General features: G+C 37.9%; 1 protein-coding gene across 2 annotated transcripts in view; it reads left to right on the forward strand.

Moving 5' to 3' along the window:
• Positions 1–3,905: 3,905 nt before the first annotated feature.
• LOC117236814 overlaps positions 3,906–16,448 on the forward strand; it is a 30,979-nt gene continuing 18,436 nt past the window's right edge. The window contains exon 1 of one of the 2 annotated variants that reach the window (XM_033500110.1): positions 3,906–4,378. In XM_033500110.1, the coding sequence (XP_033356001.1) occupies positions 4,369–4,378 (10 nt within the window). In that variant the 5' untranslated portion in view covers positions 3,906–4,368. Of the gene's footprint in view, positions 4,379–9,288; positions 9,921–16,448 lie in introns of those variants that run through there. The other variant, XM_033500119.1, reaches the window with a different exon arrangement.

Consider the following 16,448-nt stretch of genomic DNA (forward strand, 5'->3'; position numbering starts at 1 on the left):
TAAACTAATAGGGAAAACCACTTTACCCGACCACCGCTTGTTACTAATTGATTATTGCTTTAAGTAGATCCTACTAGTCATTGTTTAAATTAAAAAGAGAAACCCTTGATCTCCAAGTTATGAATTAATAGTTTGTTACTGTTCAACTCAAGCTTCTCGCGAATGTCTTTCACATGGTTATACTATTGTTCATAATATCCTATGTATCATCTACTAAATTAGGCATTCCTAAGTTTAGGTGCAAAGAAAACATTTCATTGTATTATGTCCTGTACACTTGCACCAAGTACCTTGTAATTTCTACATACGTACTCTCTTTTTTACGCGCTAAATTACAATATAATTTACGCGCTAGTTTTTATGCACGATCTGAATTTACGCGGCCAGACAGGTCAGTGCTGTACGAGATAAGGATAAAAGTACATCACGTTATGCTAGTCATCATATTGTACATGTTTTTTCTTTTGTACTAACGGACTTTATTTACGCGATTTTCATTCCTGTAAAACGAACCCACGTGAAACGGGTATTTCGCGTAAATTGAGGGACGGGTGTATATTTTCCGATTCATTTCAAACTTTATGAACATAATCATGATAGTCGGTTCTCCTAATAGTGCTAACGAAATTCCAAAATGTTTCCTATAACGCACATAATATATTCGTAAAAGATATCTACAAGCGTCCAAACATGGTCGCGAGTCAGCGAACAGTCTGTTACGATATAATAACTAAATATTTTAAATCGATTCGTCGAAAGAGAAAAATATGGCAAAGAAAATGTTGAAACTTCGGTTTCCTTCATTATCGAAATGATAGCCAGAAGTTTGCAACTAATGAAGAGCAGCGTGTACATCATCGGTCGTTAGGCATTCTTTATAAAGACGTTGAGGTTTCTCGCGGAATTCTTTCTTGACAGAGCGGTGCAGGATGTTTCCTGGAAGGTGGACCTGCACCTGTCGAGAATACTGCGTCCACAATGCCACCGGCACGTTCGCATCTCGTAGTTGCGTTCCATCGACTTCTCTCGACTGCTGATCGCCTTCCGTGGCCATTTCTGTTCCCACGGGAGTCCGCAGAAACGAGAGACTCTAACGCCCCTCGCAGTCGGATTTGCCTATGACGCCGAAGGGTAGAACTTTCTCCCACATATTAATAAGTTATAGCTGGTTGATCAGTGTTCCTTTTTAGAAGGTAGACCCGAACGGGGCAACAATGGCCGAATTCGCCACGGGAGATCTGGTCCCGGAGATACGTTCGGGATAGACTTTGACAACGCGATCGCTAGTATTCCGTAGTATATGTCTATACCTTTGGATCGCAGATCAGATAAGGGATGCGTTTGAGAAACCGACCGACGTCCTACCGACCGATTTTGCCGTGGTTCTAGGTTCGCACGTATTTTCTTGTTCTCTTTATCGGCGTCCAAGTTGCCGCTATGGACCACTGCGACACTATACTCGTCAAAACATCCCTCGTAAAATGACCAAGAAAGGAAGAGAAAAGTTAGACAAATGGAGAGAAAGAATGGGAAAAGGATTTCAGACAGAAATCCCAAGCGAAAAGAAAAGGATCGGGAGTAAAGTGATTGTTACGGAATCCACGTGAGCGTATCGGACTCGAAATCGTACCATTGTTTTGTCACATTCGCTTTCTCATGGTTACGCTTCCGAGAAATTTGCTGCTCGCACTGTTTAACACCTTTCTCTGAAAGATGCACTCGAGAATTTACGTGCACCGCGTTGCCGTGGTAAATTAGCGAAACTGAGAAAGTTATCGGAATGAGATGAACTCAAGCAAGATCGAAGGCCCTCGTGTATCTGAACGTTTGAATGATTGTTTAAGGAGATGCGTTTGAATCGTTGATATTTTAATAACATATAAACCGCAGCGGATATGTACCAGTTTTTGCGTTCATCGAATCCTCGCACGCGTGAAACTCGTTTAGATAATTTGACGTATTTAATTGACCACGAGAAACGCATGTACGAAAGAACCGATCGCGGGCCTCTTGGTAAATGATTTAATTAACTTTCCAACCGGTCTCGATTCGGCTGGATTACCAGCGGGAGACTTTGTGCCCGAAAGTCCTTGGCCAACGGGTGTCCAGAGAAGGTTGGCCCGCGACGACAGAAACCTCGATGTTACCAATAATTTGTGAGATGTCGGTTGTGCTGCATGCGACTCGCGAGCACGACGTTACAACGAGAGTAACGACGATTTCACATTCTCAAGATTTATTCTTCTCGCGGGAAACACGCAAAGTTCAGTGACGCTTGCGTCATCGGCTCCGCTTCGAAGTGCCGCTGTTAATGTCTCCTTGCTCCGATTTTTGAGCGTAAATAACTACTTGCTCAGCTAGAACCATTTCAAATGGCAGTAGTAAAATATTCCGGCGTAGGAATGTCTGTGATTTATCGCGGTAGGAGTAATAATTATTGTGTGCGTACGTGGATGTAATAACGATCGGCGATAGCGACGTTATTCATCGGGCATTAATTTACTGTTAACCCGCTATGGTCGCATATCTAATGCATAATGGACCGGTAGTTTCATCATTTTTATGTAATACTTGTCACAATAGAGTTGCAATTCGAGCCATTTGCTTCGAAAGTGTTTTAACATGTTATCGTAAAAAAAAAAAAGTTGCAACGTACGGTGTAACGCAAGTGTCGCGAATGAAATTGGTGATTCGCTTAAATAATGATGTAATTGATAAAAGTTATCGTGCCACGGGATTCACCAAAACCTCCAATTGTATGATTCATTGGGGATTAGACGAAAGTTTCTATCATCTCTGAATACACCTTCGTTGACGTTACTCGATTTCGACCAACCGATAGCGTAGAATCGATGTAGATTTGATGACAAAATACATTAGGAATTTATAGATCTTAATTCTACATCTAAACACATATAGACATATATTCCTACATAGTACATATTTACATTTCTTTTTTTTTTTTGTTCCTAAACTGGCAATAAATAAGGACTTGTCGAAATGAAATACTACTTTCAAACGAGTATGCAAAGTAGAAAAAATCAATTGCCATTTATAACAACTCGTTACTTTTATTATACCATTTATCACATCACATATTCGGAAATTATACAATTTTCCGCCTAATGTATTTTCAACAATTATCGTTTGATACACTATTGCAAAGTTGTCATTAATTTCTCCCATAAAATTAACATTCTTAGATTAAGTGTTTCACACGAGCTTAAAATAATTCGAACAGAAATATTAATGGAAATATTTCGGAGAAGTAGTTTCTTTTTAACCATTATTCGATAGCTTCTTCGAATAATTTATTCGATAAAATAATGATACTTTTTAAAATTTACTTTACAACATTATTACCTTAAACTGTTTTGACCTTTCCAGACCCAAGCAGCATTCGCCATTTAATCCCAATCAAATCATAATCATTAAGCTATTTTTAAAAGCTATGTAGAATTCGGCGATTCTTTTTACATTTTTATAAGATGTTTTTAGATAATATTTAATAATTGAATGTATCTTTATATTTTCGTATCTACCTATTACCTATTACCTATACATTATATACCTACCCATTACTTATCGACGTTGATATATCTCCATTAAATTGCCACATGATACAATAAAATATGTTTGATATCTTAAAACTGAAGAGGCAAGAGTAAAATAGAATTTTAACTCCAATTTAACATAAGCTCGTACACGGTTAATGGTAGCAGTAAAGGAAGAACATTAACGGAATTTTATTTGGTTTGTATGTTCTGAGTAATCATTTCCTATATACTTATGTTGCTTTCTACCCGATGACCCGATCACGTCATTATATATACTAGTTATAACTAGTTGGAAAATATTTTTAATTGGATGAATCACATCGGAAGTTAGTGCATCAAATAGAAGTTTTCAGCGCGTGAACTACCTACCGATAAACGCTAAAATGTCAGCGATATCTATTCGATGGCTCCAATCTACGTATTCCGTTTGCGATCAGCATCGTGCGGTAAATTTCCAAGAAAAAGCCGGCGTAATCGTATTAGACCGCGTGCAAGTCGCCGCAAGAGGATCTTATTGGCCGAGAGCAGAAGACGCCCACAACGTGCACGCTTATATAGTACTCTAGTGCTATGCGGTGTTCATTCATAGTTCCACTCCTGTCTAGTCATTCATTAATCCGATACGGCGAGAGTGTCCTTACAGAGCGTGCGCTGATCACGACTCTCAATCGTTCGAGTGACCCCCTTCGTGTTTGCGCTCGCGCTCATTCGCGCGCCCGTGTGTGTGTGTGGGTGTACAACGTCCTACGATACTCGTGAAATCGAGAAGTACCAGCTCGTCGACAAGGTGGATTAACATCGAACACGGAGAATGCGAATAGGTGAGAATGACTCACGATCAGACTCGGTTTCATACGAACCTTCTAGGAAGCGAACAGTTTACCGGCGAGCACGACGCGTGGCTCCGTTTAAAATAGCCGATGCCGCGAAAAAATCGATCCGCAAGTGCATCCCTTGACGATACACGCACCGAGAAACATCATCTTTCCTTTCCAAGTGCTTTCAACTGAATACCGCGTTTACAGTAATTTCTAATGTGTTAATTATCGGTGTTTAACAGAGTCTTATTAATACAGCGCGATTACGAAGCGGTTGGTTAAAGAAGATATTCCAGTTCAAGGTATGCAAGTTTCATCGATTTTAACATAACGGCATAGTCGGCTATTTTTACTTTCTCGTAGACATCAATTTTCCGATCTCGTCATACACGCGTAACACGTATGTGTTAATAATTATCGAGATGAGTACGCGAATGTGTCTTGTGAAGCGAGATCGACGAAGCTGCACGATCTTTTTTTCCTCGTCGATCGATCATTGCTGTGGGTGGGTTGATTCTCTCGATCGTCTCTCTGAACGTTAACGGAACTAATGGATTTCAAGCTTCTGCTCGGCATCGAGAAGGCGCAAAGTCGCCTGCAGCAAATCGCTCGTGCCACGGCTGTTCGAAGGGAGTTCAAAACGCCATTCACATTGCCCGGCAAAAGCCGCTACCTTTTATTGTTCTTTTATCTACCACTCGATTCTTGAAAGCGAATGAAAGAAGTGGCGCTTCCTCTACGGTTTTTCTACAACAAACGAGGAATGCGACGGTCAGGTAATCGCTCTGCCTTCAACTATTCGAGTGATTTTATAAGAGGAGACTCGCAGCTGGGTTTAATTCCCCTTGTGCGACCCAACTATCAGTTTTTGTACCTCTTCTCTCTCTCATCTGCACTACTTCCTCTTAGCTGTTTTTATCAGAATCTTAAGTTTTCCCTAATTACAATATACTACCTAACCCTTTCTCGTGTTACATATAAATCGTTAAACGATAAAAAGTATCTAAGTATTAAATTCATGTTGCTAAGGATAAATGCTTTAGCGAACAAGCAAACTTACGTGCTAGATAGTTATCAAACGTGAATCATCCTCAGCGGCGCGGTGGCGTCTATACATCACTGATTGCTACCTGTCGTGTGGTAACTTTATCTTTAAGCAAGTTAATGCGAACAATGACATGATACCAAAACTATTTGTGATTACAGAGAGATACATTTGGTTGAAAATTTTTGAAAGATAACAATACGAGATTAATTTGTTTTTTTTCATAAACACGTGTTTTCTAACAAATTAATACGTACGGATAATTTCAATATATAACATTTATTAGAAAGTTTGGAAACATTAGTGTGATAATTCTGTTTAAAATTTAATTTTATTGTATCTTACACAGATTACGTTCTAGTCTTAATATTCAATTCTTAGTTTATTCAATGGTCGAATCTTTTAATCTTTCGTGCCGAAAATTGATCAAAAAAACGAGAACGTTTTCTTTTAAATATTTTGCACGTAACAATGTTTTAACGAAACAAAAATGAGACAGTTCTACCAACCATAATAACACTTCCTCTGGTTGTTTTGCTTCCTCGCTGTGCTCGAAGTTGACGAAAGAATGGCCGAAGAAACGTGTCTGAGGCAAAACGAGAAATAAGTCGTGCAACGGTGCCACGTATTTCCGTTCTAATGACTAGCAAAAACTTGACACCTGCATCGACACTAGTGTCGGAAACAACGACCGTGCGCCGAGAAATCGACCGATTTCAGGAGTTAGCCTTGCGTAACGAGAATTTTCCATTTTTCCTGCCGAAGTACGCTAGCCAATTGTTCGAAAAGAGTATGCGTCTTTGCCGCGTTATATAACGAAGATGTGAAAAACAGAAATGATAAAACTTGGGGAAACCCCTAGTATATACTCTCCTTGACGATGTCGATTCTTATCGGTAAACCAATCTTGGACAATGTCAATGCAATTCGATGGAACGGAATATATATTCAAATAAAGCAATGTTTCATGAATATTCTTACGTATCACGGTTAATATGCAGAGACGCATATATTACACAAATTGGCACAATATTATTAATGGCGTGAGTAAGCATGACTTGCTGGAATAATGCAGAAAAATTGTACGAAGTACAGGATATTAAAAAATTTCTTAACTTCTGACAGTTATTATCAATTAACACATCACAATTATCACTTTTTTCTTTGCAAAAGGAAACTCTGCGTTCATTATGCGACAATTGCTATGTACGTTATCGTTCATAAGTATATGCATCATAAGTATACTTTTGCTATTATAGATTTACGATACCAGCAATTCAGAATCCAGCAACTATAAATCAAGTAATTAAAAATTTTATTGAAATTTTAATTTATTGACGAATTAATTGCTGCGAGATATACTTGTTATCTTCTTGACGAAGCTAGCAGATTATAAACGCAGATTTTGTTAAAAAAGCAACGATAATACATTTTTTTACAATTAAATTATAATTCAGAGTCTCATTTGCCGATCGTGTGCATCACTGTTTGAGGTAATGTCGATACTCCTGACATCGATTGAAGAAGTATCTCGTTTATTCGTTTTTTAGTTCAGAAAATTAATCCGTAATTGACATGGTTTCTTTGCATACATAGACAGAAATGTTCAGAGATTTATAAAATGTAGTATTATTGGTTAATAACCAATGATTATATACACATTGGTAGTCATTAAGTTAACCATTGGTTATCGGTACATCTTACGACGCGATGCGTACTTTCCAAATTATCAGAAAAATAACAATTCCTAGTGTATCCTCTAGGAATAAGTGAGTTAGAGACCCTACCAATTATAGGGTAAATACCATGGTGAAAAAAGAAACTCCTTTAAACAACAAACTAATTCTACGAGTTTCGACAATTGGGAATGTCAATTTTGTTGTTGTGTATTAAATTTTAAAAATCAATTTCATCACGCCATAATATTCTACTACACATATAACTGTAACAGGGACTATAATTAGTTTGATGTTGCGAAATGTGAAAATATGTTCTAAGTATTTAAATTACTGGTTATAATATTCAGTAGGTAAAACAATTATTTGCCTAGATCTCATTTCTTAAGTAATACTTTTCAAATAATGAATTTCCATAAATATCTATGATATAGCATTAAAGAACAAAATAATTGTACACTGCTTTTTTCGCAAATTTCTGATAACATATTCCGTTTAAGAAAAGATATACTTTTGAAGTGTAGCGTAACTCTAGAAGATAGGAACGATTTTGTCCTGTATTAACAAGACGATTCACATCGGCAAATGACTCGCTTTACGGAAGGATCTTCCTCGACACGCCGTTAGGCTCGACTACCGGTTAATTAACGATGTGACACCATAATTGGCGCGGTAATTCGATCCCCTTGTGGATGAATCCTCGCGAGTGGTTCGCATGTCCCGGGGCCTAAGGTTAAGACAGCGCGCGCACATCGTTAAATTAAAATCCCGAGGCGACCGGCACCATCGTCTGGAGTTGCAACGGGCCACCTCAGCGGTGCCTTCTAATTTGCAGCGCATAATATTCGAATAATTTGCACGCGCTAATAGGACTGAACGTCCTGTGGAACCTCGAAGAACGCGGTCCGATGCATATAGAAAACACCTTACGCGCCGTCTCCGAGCGATGCAAATGCCTCACCCTAAATTGTGGCAGATAATATTGCCCCCTTATCGAGCATATGCGATAAGTCATTTTCAACTACTTGATCAAAGCATGCGACGCGACACATCTAATCGCAGGCATAATGTTTTATCAGTGACGTATCCGACGGCGCGGCATTTCGTCCCGGTGGATATACTAAAAGTGTCGAATGCGTTCATCGTGTGGCGCTCGTTATCTCGCCAGTCATTATTGTTTGCAAACTTTTGCAGTACTACTTCGATAAATTTATTTTTCGACATTAATTTGATGGAAGGTGTCAGAATTACTTGTCGCACGTTTATCGATATTTTTGTTTTTAATGTTTAGACGCGAATGTTACGATATCTATTCTGTAAAGGGCGTTTAAATGATTTGGAAATTTATTACTGGATTATTCGGGAAGTTTGTAGTGAAATTTAGGAAAGTTTTGAAGGTATTCTATCTTTATATAATTAGTTATTAATTGTTATTAGATAATAATGTTGAAATAGAATTGTAAATAGAATAGATTGTTATATTGAAATAGAACGAATTTAATCAGTGTTTAATATTAAAGCAAAACGCGCAGAAAATTTTCGATACTTGAACTAGAATTTTATCGGAACGTTGCGTCGCGTCACAATCTTCGAGGGAGTCGACGTCATTCTACATCAAATCATATCACGATGTCTCTTACATATCGGAGCATGATGCCATCGAACATACAGATCATCAAAAGACATCTAATTCCTTTCACGTGACACAAATTCGCAATATTTTACACTGATTCATTCACTAATCTCAAGAGTGACCTTGTAAGAATTTCGAATTTCTCAAAACTTATTGGTTATTTAGTCTAGCCAATAAACATCTTCAATATAATCAAACTCGATATATGTTAGAATTACTTTTATACGTTCTGGATTTCAAGTAGTATACTCAGTACCTTTATCGAGATCGATGAATCGAGTGACAAGTGCGCCGAAGGGGTTAAGAGTACGCGTAATGAAACGATCGAGGTTCGGGCAAACCTGGTATCTATCCCCCACGCAAAGAGAGGGTGGCGTGCAGCCGCAGGTGGGAGGGCAGGGAGGACTGAAAGGTAGCCGGAGGAGCAGAAGGAGTACGGGAGGGAGGAGGTGGGGTGTCGTAGGAGGTGGTGGCAGGAGGGAAGGAGGTGGGACCGAGTGGCGGTGAGCGAACGTGCAAGAGCGAGAGGACGAGGTGAGTAGCGAGCCCGTGAGCCCGAGTGAGTAACTGGGAGTCGCAACCGAGGACCCACTCAGTCACCACGAGATCGGCAAGCCGAATGGTCTACCGCGCCGGTTCTCCCGCTCGGAACTCTGTACAGAGCAAAAGGGATCGGAACAAGGACACGTTGTTCTTTCGAATGTCAACTAGCGTGCTCCTTTGTGGACGCATCACTCGAATCGTGCCACTGTCGGTGGAGCACGCGGGGCTCGATTTTTCGAGATCGAACGAGGAACAACACGAGAACACGTTCGCACAATGTGGAGATTTCTGGTGCGCTGTTATGTCACACTGACATCGATCTGACGCGATCGTTTTTATCTTTTTCTTCCTTTCGCCGACAATCTCATCTCGTTACGTTTCACGAAAATAACATACATATATTAGGCCTTTGCCATCATCGGCCATCGCGTCTCGCGTCTCGCGTTTTCGCTTCTATCGATCTCGATTTCGAAGGATACTGACTTTCCCGGGGGAAACATCGAGTCGCGGTGGGACCGGAAGTGCGTGAGTGGATGCAAGCAAGAGGTATCGACGGGAGAAGCCGAAGACTCTCCTACAGAAGGACGAGGAAGAGATGATCTACGAGCTGCTGGTGGCTGGAGCGTTCGCCCTCGCCACACTAAGGCGGTGTGTGTACATTGCTAAATTCTATCCACTTTCTCTCTAGCTTTTATCTTTTCTCCATTTCTTTGAGAAAAAAATGCTCTCTGTTTTTTCTGTACGTTGCAAAACGCGGAACGAGCGATGACACGAGCAAAAATCGATCATGCTGAAAAATTCTCGATTAAATACGATCGACGAACGATTGGTTTTATCGCTTCTTTAAATTTTCAAGCACGACCGACTGCCCGTGTCCGCTTGTTTAGCCGTACTTACTGGAAAACTGCAATTTATTTCTACCATGAGCATTTCGTGGAATCACTTGCAGGAAAGAACTAACGACAAGGTGCATCTAGCTTCAAGTTTTGCCGTAATGTACATAATGATGCAGTGACACGTGAGGATTCCTCGCGATGCTTCAGCCACTTTTTTCTTTATTTGCGCGTAGCACGATTAAAAAATCTTTTAAGAGAAAACATTTAAACGACTGTACAGCGTTGGAAGTATAATTGTTTCTGATGTTGAGATATAAAAAAATTCCATGTGTCATTTGCCTTTTAACGACGAAGATTATATTTCGCCACGGTTTTCTGATAATTTATGATAATTTCGATAATGTTTGCTAGTGAATGACTTTTCGATAGATAAAAAATAATCTAAGATGTTAACACGTATTTGACGTATTCCATTGCCACGAGAAAGTATAACGATCAAACATTTTAAAGCTATTCCATGAATCAAAGAAAATAATAGAAACTTTAATAATTGAAACAAATATTGATGCAACTCTTACCATCTCGCCTTATTCTCTTTAACAAATTAAATAATATTATTCGATTCTTTTTAAAATGATACGACTTGTTTTACTTGTTTGATTTTACGAGCAAAACAGTCCTTGATTACAGTAAGTCGAAAAGCAACTGGAGTTCCTTTACATAATTATACGATAATCAATATTTATCAAACGCGACTCTTGAATAAGCTAATTGAATTTATTATCGTGCGATAGTATCTTATATGCTGTAATCATAGTGTGTTCACTTTTTCAATAGAAGGGGAAGTAATTGTCTTCCGATGAAATTGTCTGCCAACTTACAATTAAATATCTGTATTTGTTGCTCACCTGTCCAACAGGTATATATCGGTAAGACGTTCATAAGATGGAGAAATTATTAAAACAATTTTCATTTCCCCGTTAGATTCCTGCGAAGAAGTTTTCCCGCTTTAAATATATCTACTGCAATAATCTAGATAGAATAATTGAACTAAATTGTTTGTAGTATGATCCGATATTGAATTCATTATTATACGTTATCTATACAGACCGAGCATGATCGAATCATTTTCAGAAAAATTGCCCTTAGAATCTATTCGTGTGAAATTAGTAATTCATCCGATTAAACCAAGATTTTTTCGTAACTAGAGCAAAAGAGATGAAACTCGCCTCGACCGAAGAAAATTATAATCGATAGCAGCGTTATCGACGCAAAGGGAATGCGGCAAAGAACTTAGAACATTACGTCACATATAAACATTAAATGGAAAGTTATCTCGACAGGACAGACGGTATATATTATTTCTTTCTTCAATCGTAATCTCAAGTTTAGGACACAAATGAATATAAGCGTTATTTTTCACGATGATAACGATGCGCGTGCTTCTCATGCATTATACAATGCAGATAAGAGAAAGACGTATATATTGCTCCAACGTCACTTCGTGTGACATAGCTTCTATTCGAGCGAATACGATTAGAACATCATCAATCATTGATAGTATATAGCATTCTCTGTGGGAAAAATTAGTAAACGGATGGCGAAGCATTGAACCAAAACAACATATATTCTAGTCGGTATTTATTTGACTTCAGAAGTGACTTCCAGAAAGAAAGATAACGTTCGGTCTACTTAGATCTTTTTTTATTTCGTTCGATCCTTCTCTTGCATGCGCTCGGCTTTCTCTAGAGAAGTTTACGTTATGATTATGAATCAAGGAAAACGATACGAAAGGCTGGACAAATATTTCGATTCCGGATGAAAAAATTATCTAATTACATGGTTGTAAATTAACCATCGTGGCTGGATAGAGAACCAATCGTATAATTATTACAGAGTCGGAATTCAATCCGACATATAAATCGCCTTGAAAAACATAAATTAACTAGCGAGAGAAACGAGCCTCGAGAAACTGGTCCTTCGCATTTAAAATAAATCCAAATCAAAATTTTCGTAAAACGATACGGGATCTTGAATTTCGTGTGCAACTTATCTTTCTACCCTCCTTATATTTGCCAGCATCTCTACAACAGTTAAAAAATGATTCGTAACTATAAATGACGACGATCTTTGAGAAATATCAGGGCTAGTTTTATTTTAGAACAATACGAAAATTTCTTGAAATTCTTGACCCCATAATACAATATCGATTATCTTAACCGTTATATGTATACATCGTGTACCTTATTATACATAATTGGCTTATTATATAAATTCATACGATCTACTTTATGAACGCGTACAAAGAACACAATATATATTTATAAAATATTCCTAGATTTTTGTTTCGTTAGATAATTTTCTCGTTAAAAAATATATAGCTCGTAACTTGGGAATCGATTTTTCTATATACGGACATTATTAACTTTAGACATGGATATTTTCACGAATACTGTTTTTCGTTACTATATCTCGCTAGAAAGTAAAATACAAAATCCAAAAAATCTTATTTTTACGATTATTTTGTAAATTACATGCAACGATATAATCTAATTAGCTGCAATAACAAATGACAATAGTATAAAGAGGTATACTCTAATATAACATAGTTAAGAACTTAGTATATATATGTATAAATATACATATGTTAGCAATAGACGACAAATCCATGAAGTTTTATGAAAAACCTAACGATATATCTAGTATTCACAATGTAATAATCCATACTTTTGAAATTAATATTTTCCAAGAGTATTGAGGAATCAATATTTATGACGTAAATATCTTTCAAGAGAACCTCGCAATCAAATTCCACAAAAAGATAGTTTGTGAGATTATATACTTCGCAAGGTATCAAATTTAAAAATTCCTCTTTCTCTTATAGTCCACAATTTTAAATACCTGGTAACGTAGAAACTATTTCTCTGTTTAATTCTATTTACAACAAACCATCCACGGAAATACTTTTATCTGTCACACGTAGCTATCCCTTCAACGAACTGTTAATAATAACAAGTACAATCCTAATCATTCAAAACTCCCATTAAGTACACATGAAAATGTCTGTAAAGTAGGCTCTCTTATCTTGCGCGTTTCGTAATAATTTGATGCCTTACTTTGTCCTCTGCTATCCAAACAGCAAATCTCGGACTTTAGGCGTACCAGCTATTGAAGAGGGTAGGCCAGGCGGAGGGAGAGGGAGAGAGGCGCAAGTGAGACGCCTCGCTTTCCTCGATCACGGGCGAAGGTATCGTGAAAAGTATCGTCCGGTGTTGTCCGCCTCGTCCTCCGCATCCCAGTCGGTGAGCAGGCTACGGTCGCCGATAGAGGCGTGCGCCGTGTTGATCCGGGACACACACGGACTGTTTGCTCGGGGTACCATCGCGGACCCTTTTTTCATGTTAGCTCCAAGTCGAGTCACAACACTAGTAAAGTTACAAAAGCCAAAGGCAAACAGATCCGGGGACGGGCCTTAACCGGTTTATCAAACACTCGTGCGCCCCGGAGGTGGTCTCTCGTACGTTGCTGAAAGTGACGAAGACGAGGGAGATCTCGAGGACGAGGAACGACGTCGACGTCGACGGAGCTTCGTCATCTTCCTGGACGCACGCGTAATATATATATATACGTCTTGGCTGATTCGCGACGAGACGAGGAGAGAAGTTCACTGCTCTTAATGGCACACGAGACGAAACCGATCGTTCCACCGGAGGTGGAGTGAAACGAACGAAGGAGGAGTCAAACAAGTGCCAAGGCAAACCTTCTTTTCTTTTGTCAAGCACATTTCAGCCGCCGTGAAACCACCACTCTCGGCTCCACGATTTATGTTCATTTAGATTTCTTGCTACGTTGCTACTTTATCTTTTGTAATTGCGACGACACGCTTTATTCAGGCAAGCGATCGTACGATATCGAACGTGTTGATTCAATAAGCATATTCAACGAGTATATTCCAGATAAAACATTCGAATCTGTATTTGCGCAGTGATTTGTGACATTAAAGTTACAGCACAAATACAAATTCAAATGCCCTATCTCGAATATAGACGCTTCTCGAATTATTTGAGAACTTGCAGTTACTGCATAAATTCTGTTCATCTCTTCGTTTCTATTACGTAAACTATCGGTTTTATAATAGATGTAACATTGGTACGTCGGCTGATATAAACTGTGTTTCTTGGGTTTATAGAAAATAGAAGTAACATTTTTTCATTCGTTTGTTGATGATCATTCAGAAGGTGGTATCACGAACACGAATCTGGTATCAATAATATTACACAACAGTTTAGATGGAAAAGATTAAATCATTAACTCTTGATAACAAATTTAGAGATGCGTAAAAAAGAGGCAATATCTACGATAGATGGGCTTTATGAATCAAATTTGTAAAAAAATGCACTCACAATGTATGCAGCAATGTAATATTTATTATTTGAAGATAATAGTAACAATAATCTATTGCAGTTTATTCCTCTGGTAAATAAGGTGTCTCTCACGAGTTTCGAGTGTTTTTAATAACGCGCGTTTGAAACGAATGACTTCCGGGCACGTATTCGCGTTTCGATCGCGTTACCCGTACTTTTTGCCGCTCGTGAAAAAGCTGTAGCGAAAATTCACAAGTCAGGGGTGAAAGTAATAAAGCAATTTCACCAACTGAAATTATACGCTGCATTCCAATCACCGAAATAGGGTCGCAAGAGAAAACCATTCGAAATTGCACCAATCGCAATTTGTCCTTGCATCGACCCCTTCACTTCCACAGAAAATTACATGAAATAACCAAAAACTGCATCGTACCATTTGCTACGTACGATCGATCGCGGAATTAAAAGTACGGTTCTCGTGTAACACGCAGACACATATGAATATCGTTTAGACGTAGAAAATCACTTCGACAATAAGAATCTTTGACGAACCGCGAAATTTTTCTGTCTTCGCGTCTGATTTACCGCGAGAGAGATAAAAAGAAGAAAAAAGAAAAATGGCGGAGACCTAAGGATGACTCGAACAAGCACTGGGTTGCGGTTTCGGGTTCATCAGGGTTCACCGGACATATTATATAGGACAGGTGGGCATTCCAGCGTGAAATCAAAATATTATGCCAGTCCCTAGACTGTAGACTATAGAACGACACTCGGTGTATCGAAAGACTACGACCGGCAGATTTTTATTGTGAAACTACTTGTTACATATCAGTTTAAAATATTTTTATTCCACGTTGCAAAATGAAGATTTTTAACTGAATTCTAATGTCAGAAGATTTTTTCTAAAAAGAAAATAATGTTTTAATTTATTTACCATCGATGTTGCATATACGCAAACTAATATTCTGATAAAGTATTAAATAGGTAAATGATAAATATATTTGTCTTCGGCAAAATTGTTCTTTTTTTTGTACTACGTCTTCTTTTTAAACTACATGAAAAAATGCATTTCTATTATGTATAACTAGAATAACGAGAATAATAAATATAAAATAACAATGATATAGATTAACACATTTTAATTAGTATTTTAGCAAAAATTAAATTTTTTCAAGAAAGATATTGCAAGTAAGAAAAAAGATTCGCAAGTTATCTATATCATCATAGTATCTATATGTTTTTCGTAAGCAGTAATCGTTTGTTGAAGATAAATTGATTTTTCTGAGTCTTTACTTTAGTAAAATGTTTCGTAAATCGTAGATATATACTAAACGTAGTATAACATTAAGGCTAGGTATATCGTGTAACTGTATCAGAGATATGTATTCGCATAAACTTGTCGTATCGAATGCAGATTGTTCACAGCATAGCATACATTTACAAATATTTGAATGAAATTGGTTACGCTTGCTTAAGTTTCAGCAATTTAATTATTTAACATACCAGTTAGTTATTAAACACTAAATTCAACTGCACCTTGAAATATAACGAGATAAATATTTATATTATAATTTCTCTTACTTTTCATATTCATATTCGAAATTTTATGAAACGTATATTACTTCCAGTGATACTAATCGTGCGTTATCATAATGTATAGAACAGTCGAAATATATCATTACACTAATCTGCTTATTTATATAATTTTTAAAGATTTATAATACAGTAAACAGTTCCCCGAATCGAAATACCAAGTGATAACCTTAAATATTCGATCGCGATCAGAGTTCTTGCCGTGCAATACACGTAATTTCGTATGCAAGGAAAAACTCTGCTAGACGTACGTCATTCGGAAAGCCAGACGGACGTCGGGTTTACTCTGTCGCCTCTTTCTCTTTGTTCCTTTCTATCTCCGTCTGACTGCCTCTTCGTTGCTCGATAGCAACTTTTTCGTTGCTTCACATATAAAATTACTC

This window comes from Bombus vosnesenskii, unplaced genomic scaffold (genome assembly GCF_011952255.1).
Source record: "Bombus vosnesenskii isolate JDL3184/JDL3185 unplaced genomic scaffold, Bvos_JDL3184-5_v1.1 scf7180000013264, whole genome shotgun sequence".
In the NCBI taxonomy this organism is placed as follows: Eukaryota; Metazoa; Arthropoda; class Insecta; order Hymenoptera; family Apidae; genus Bombus; species Bombus vosnesenskii.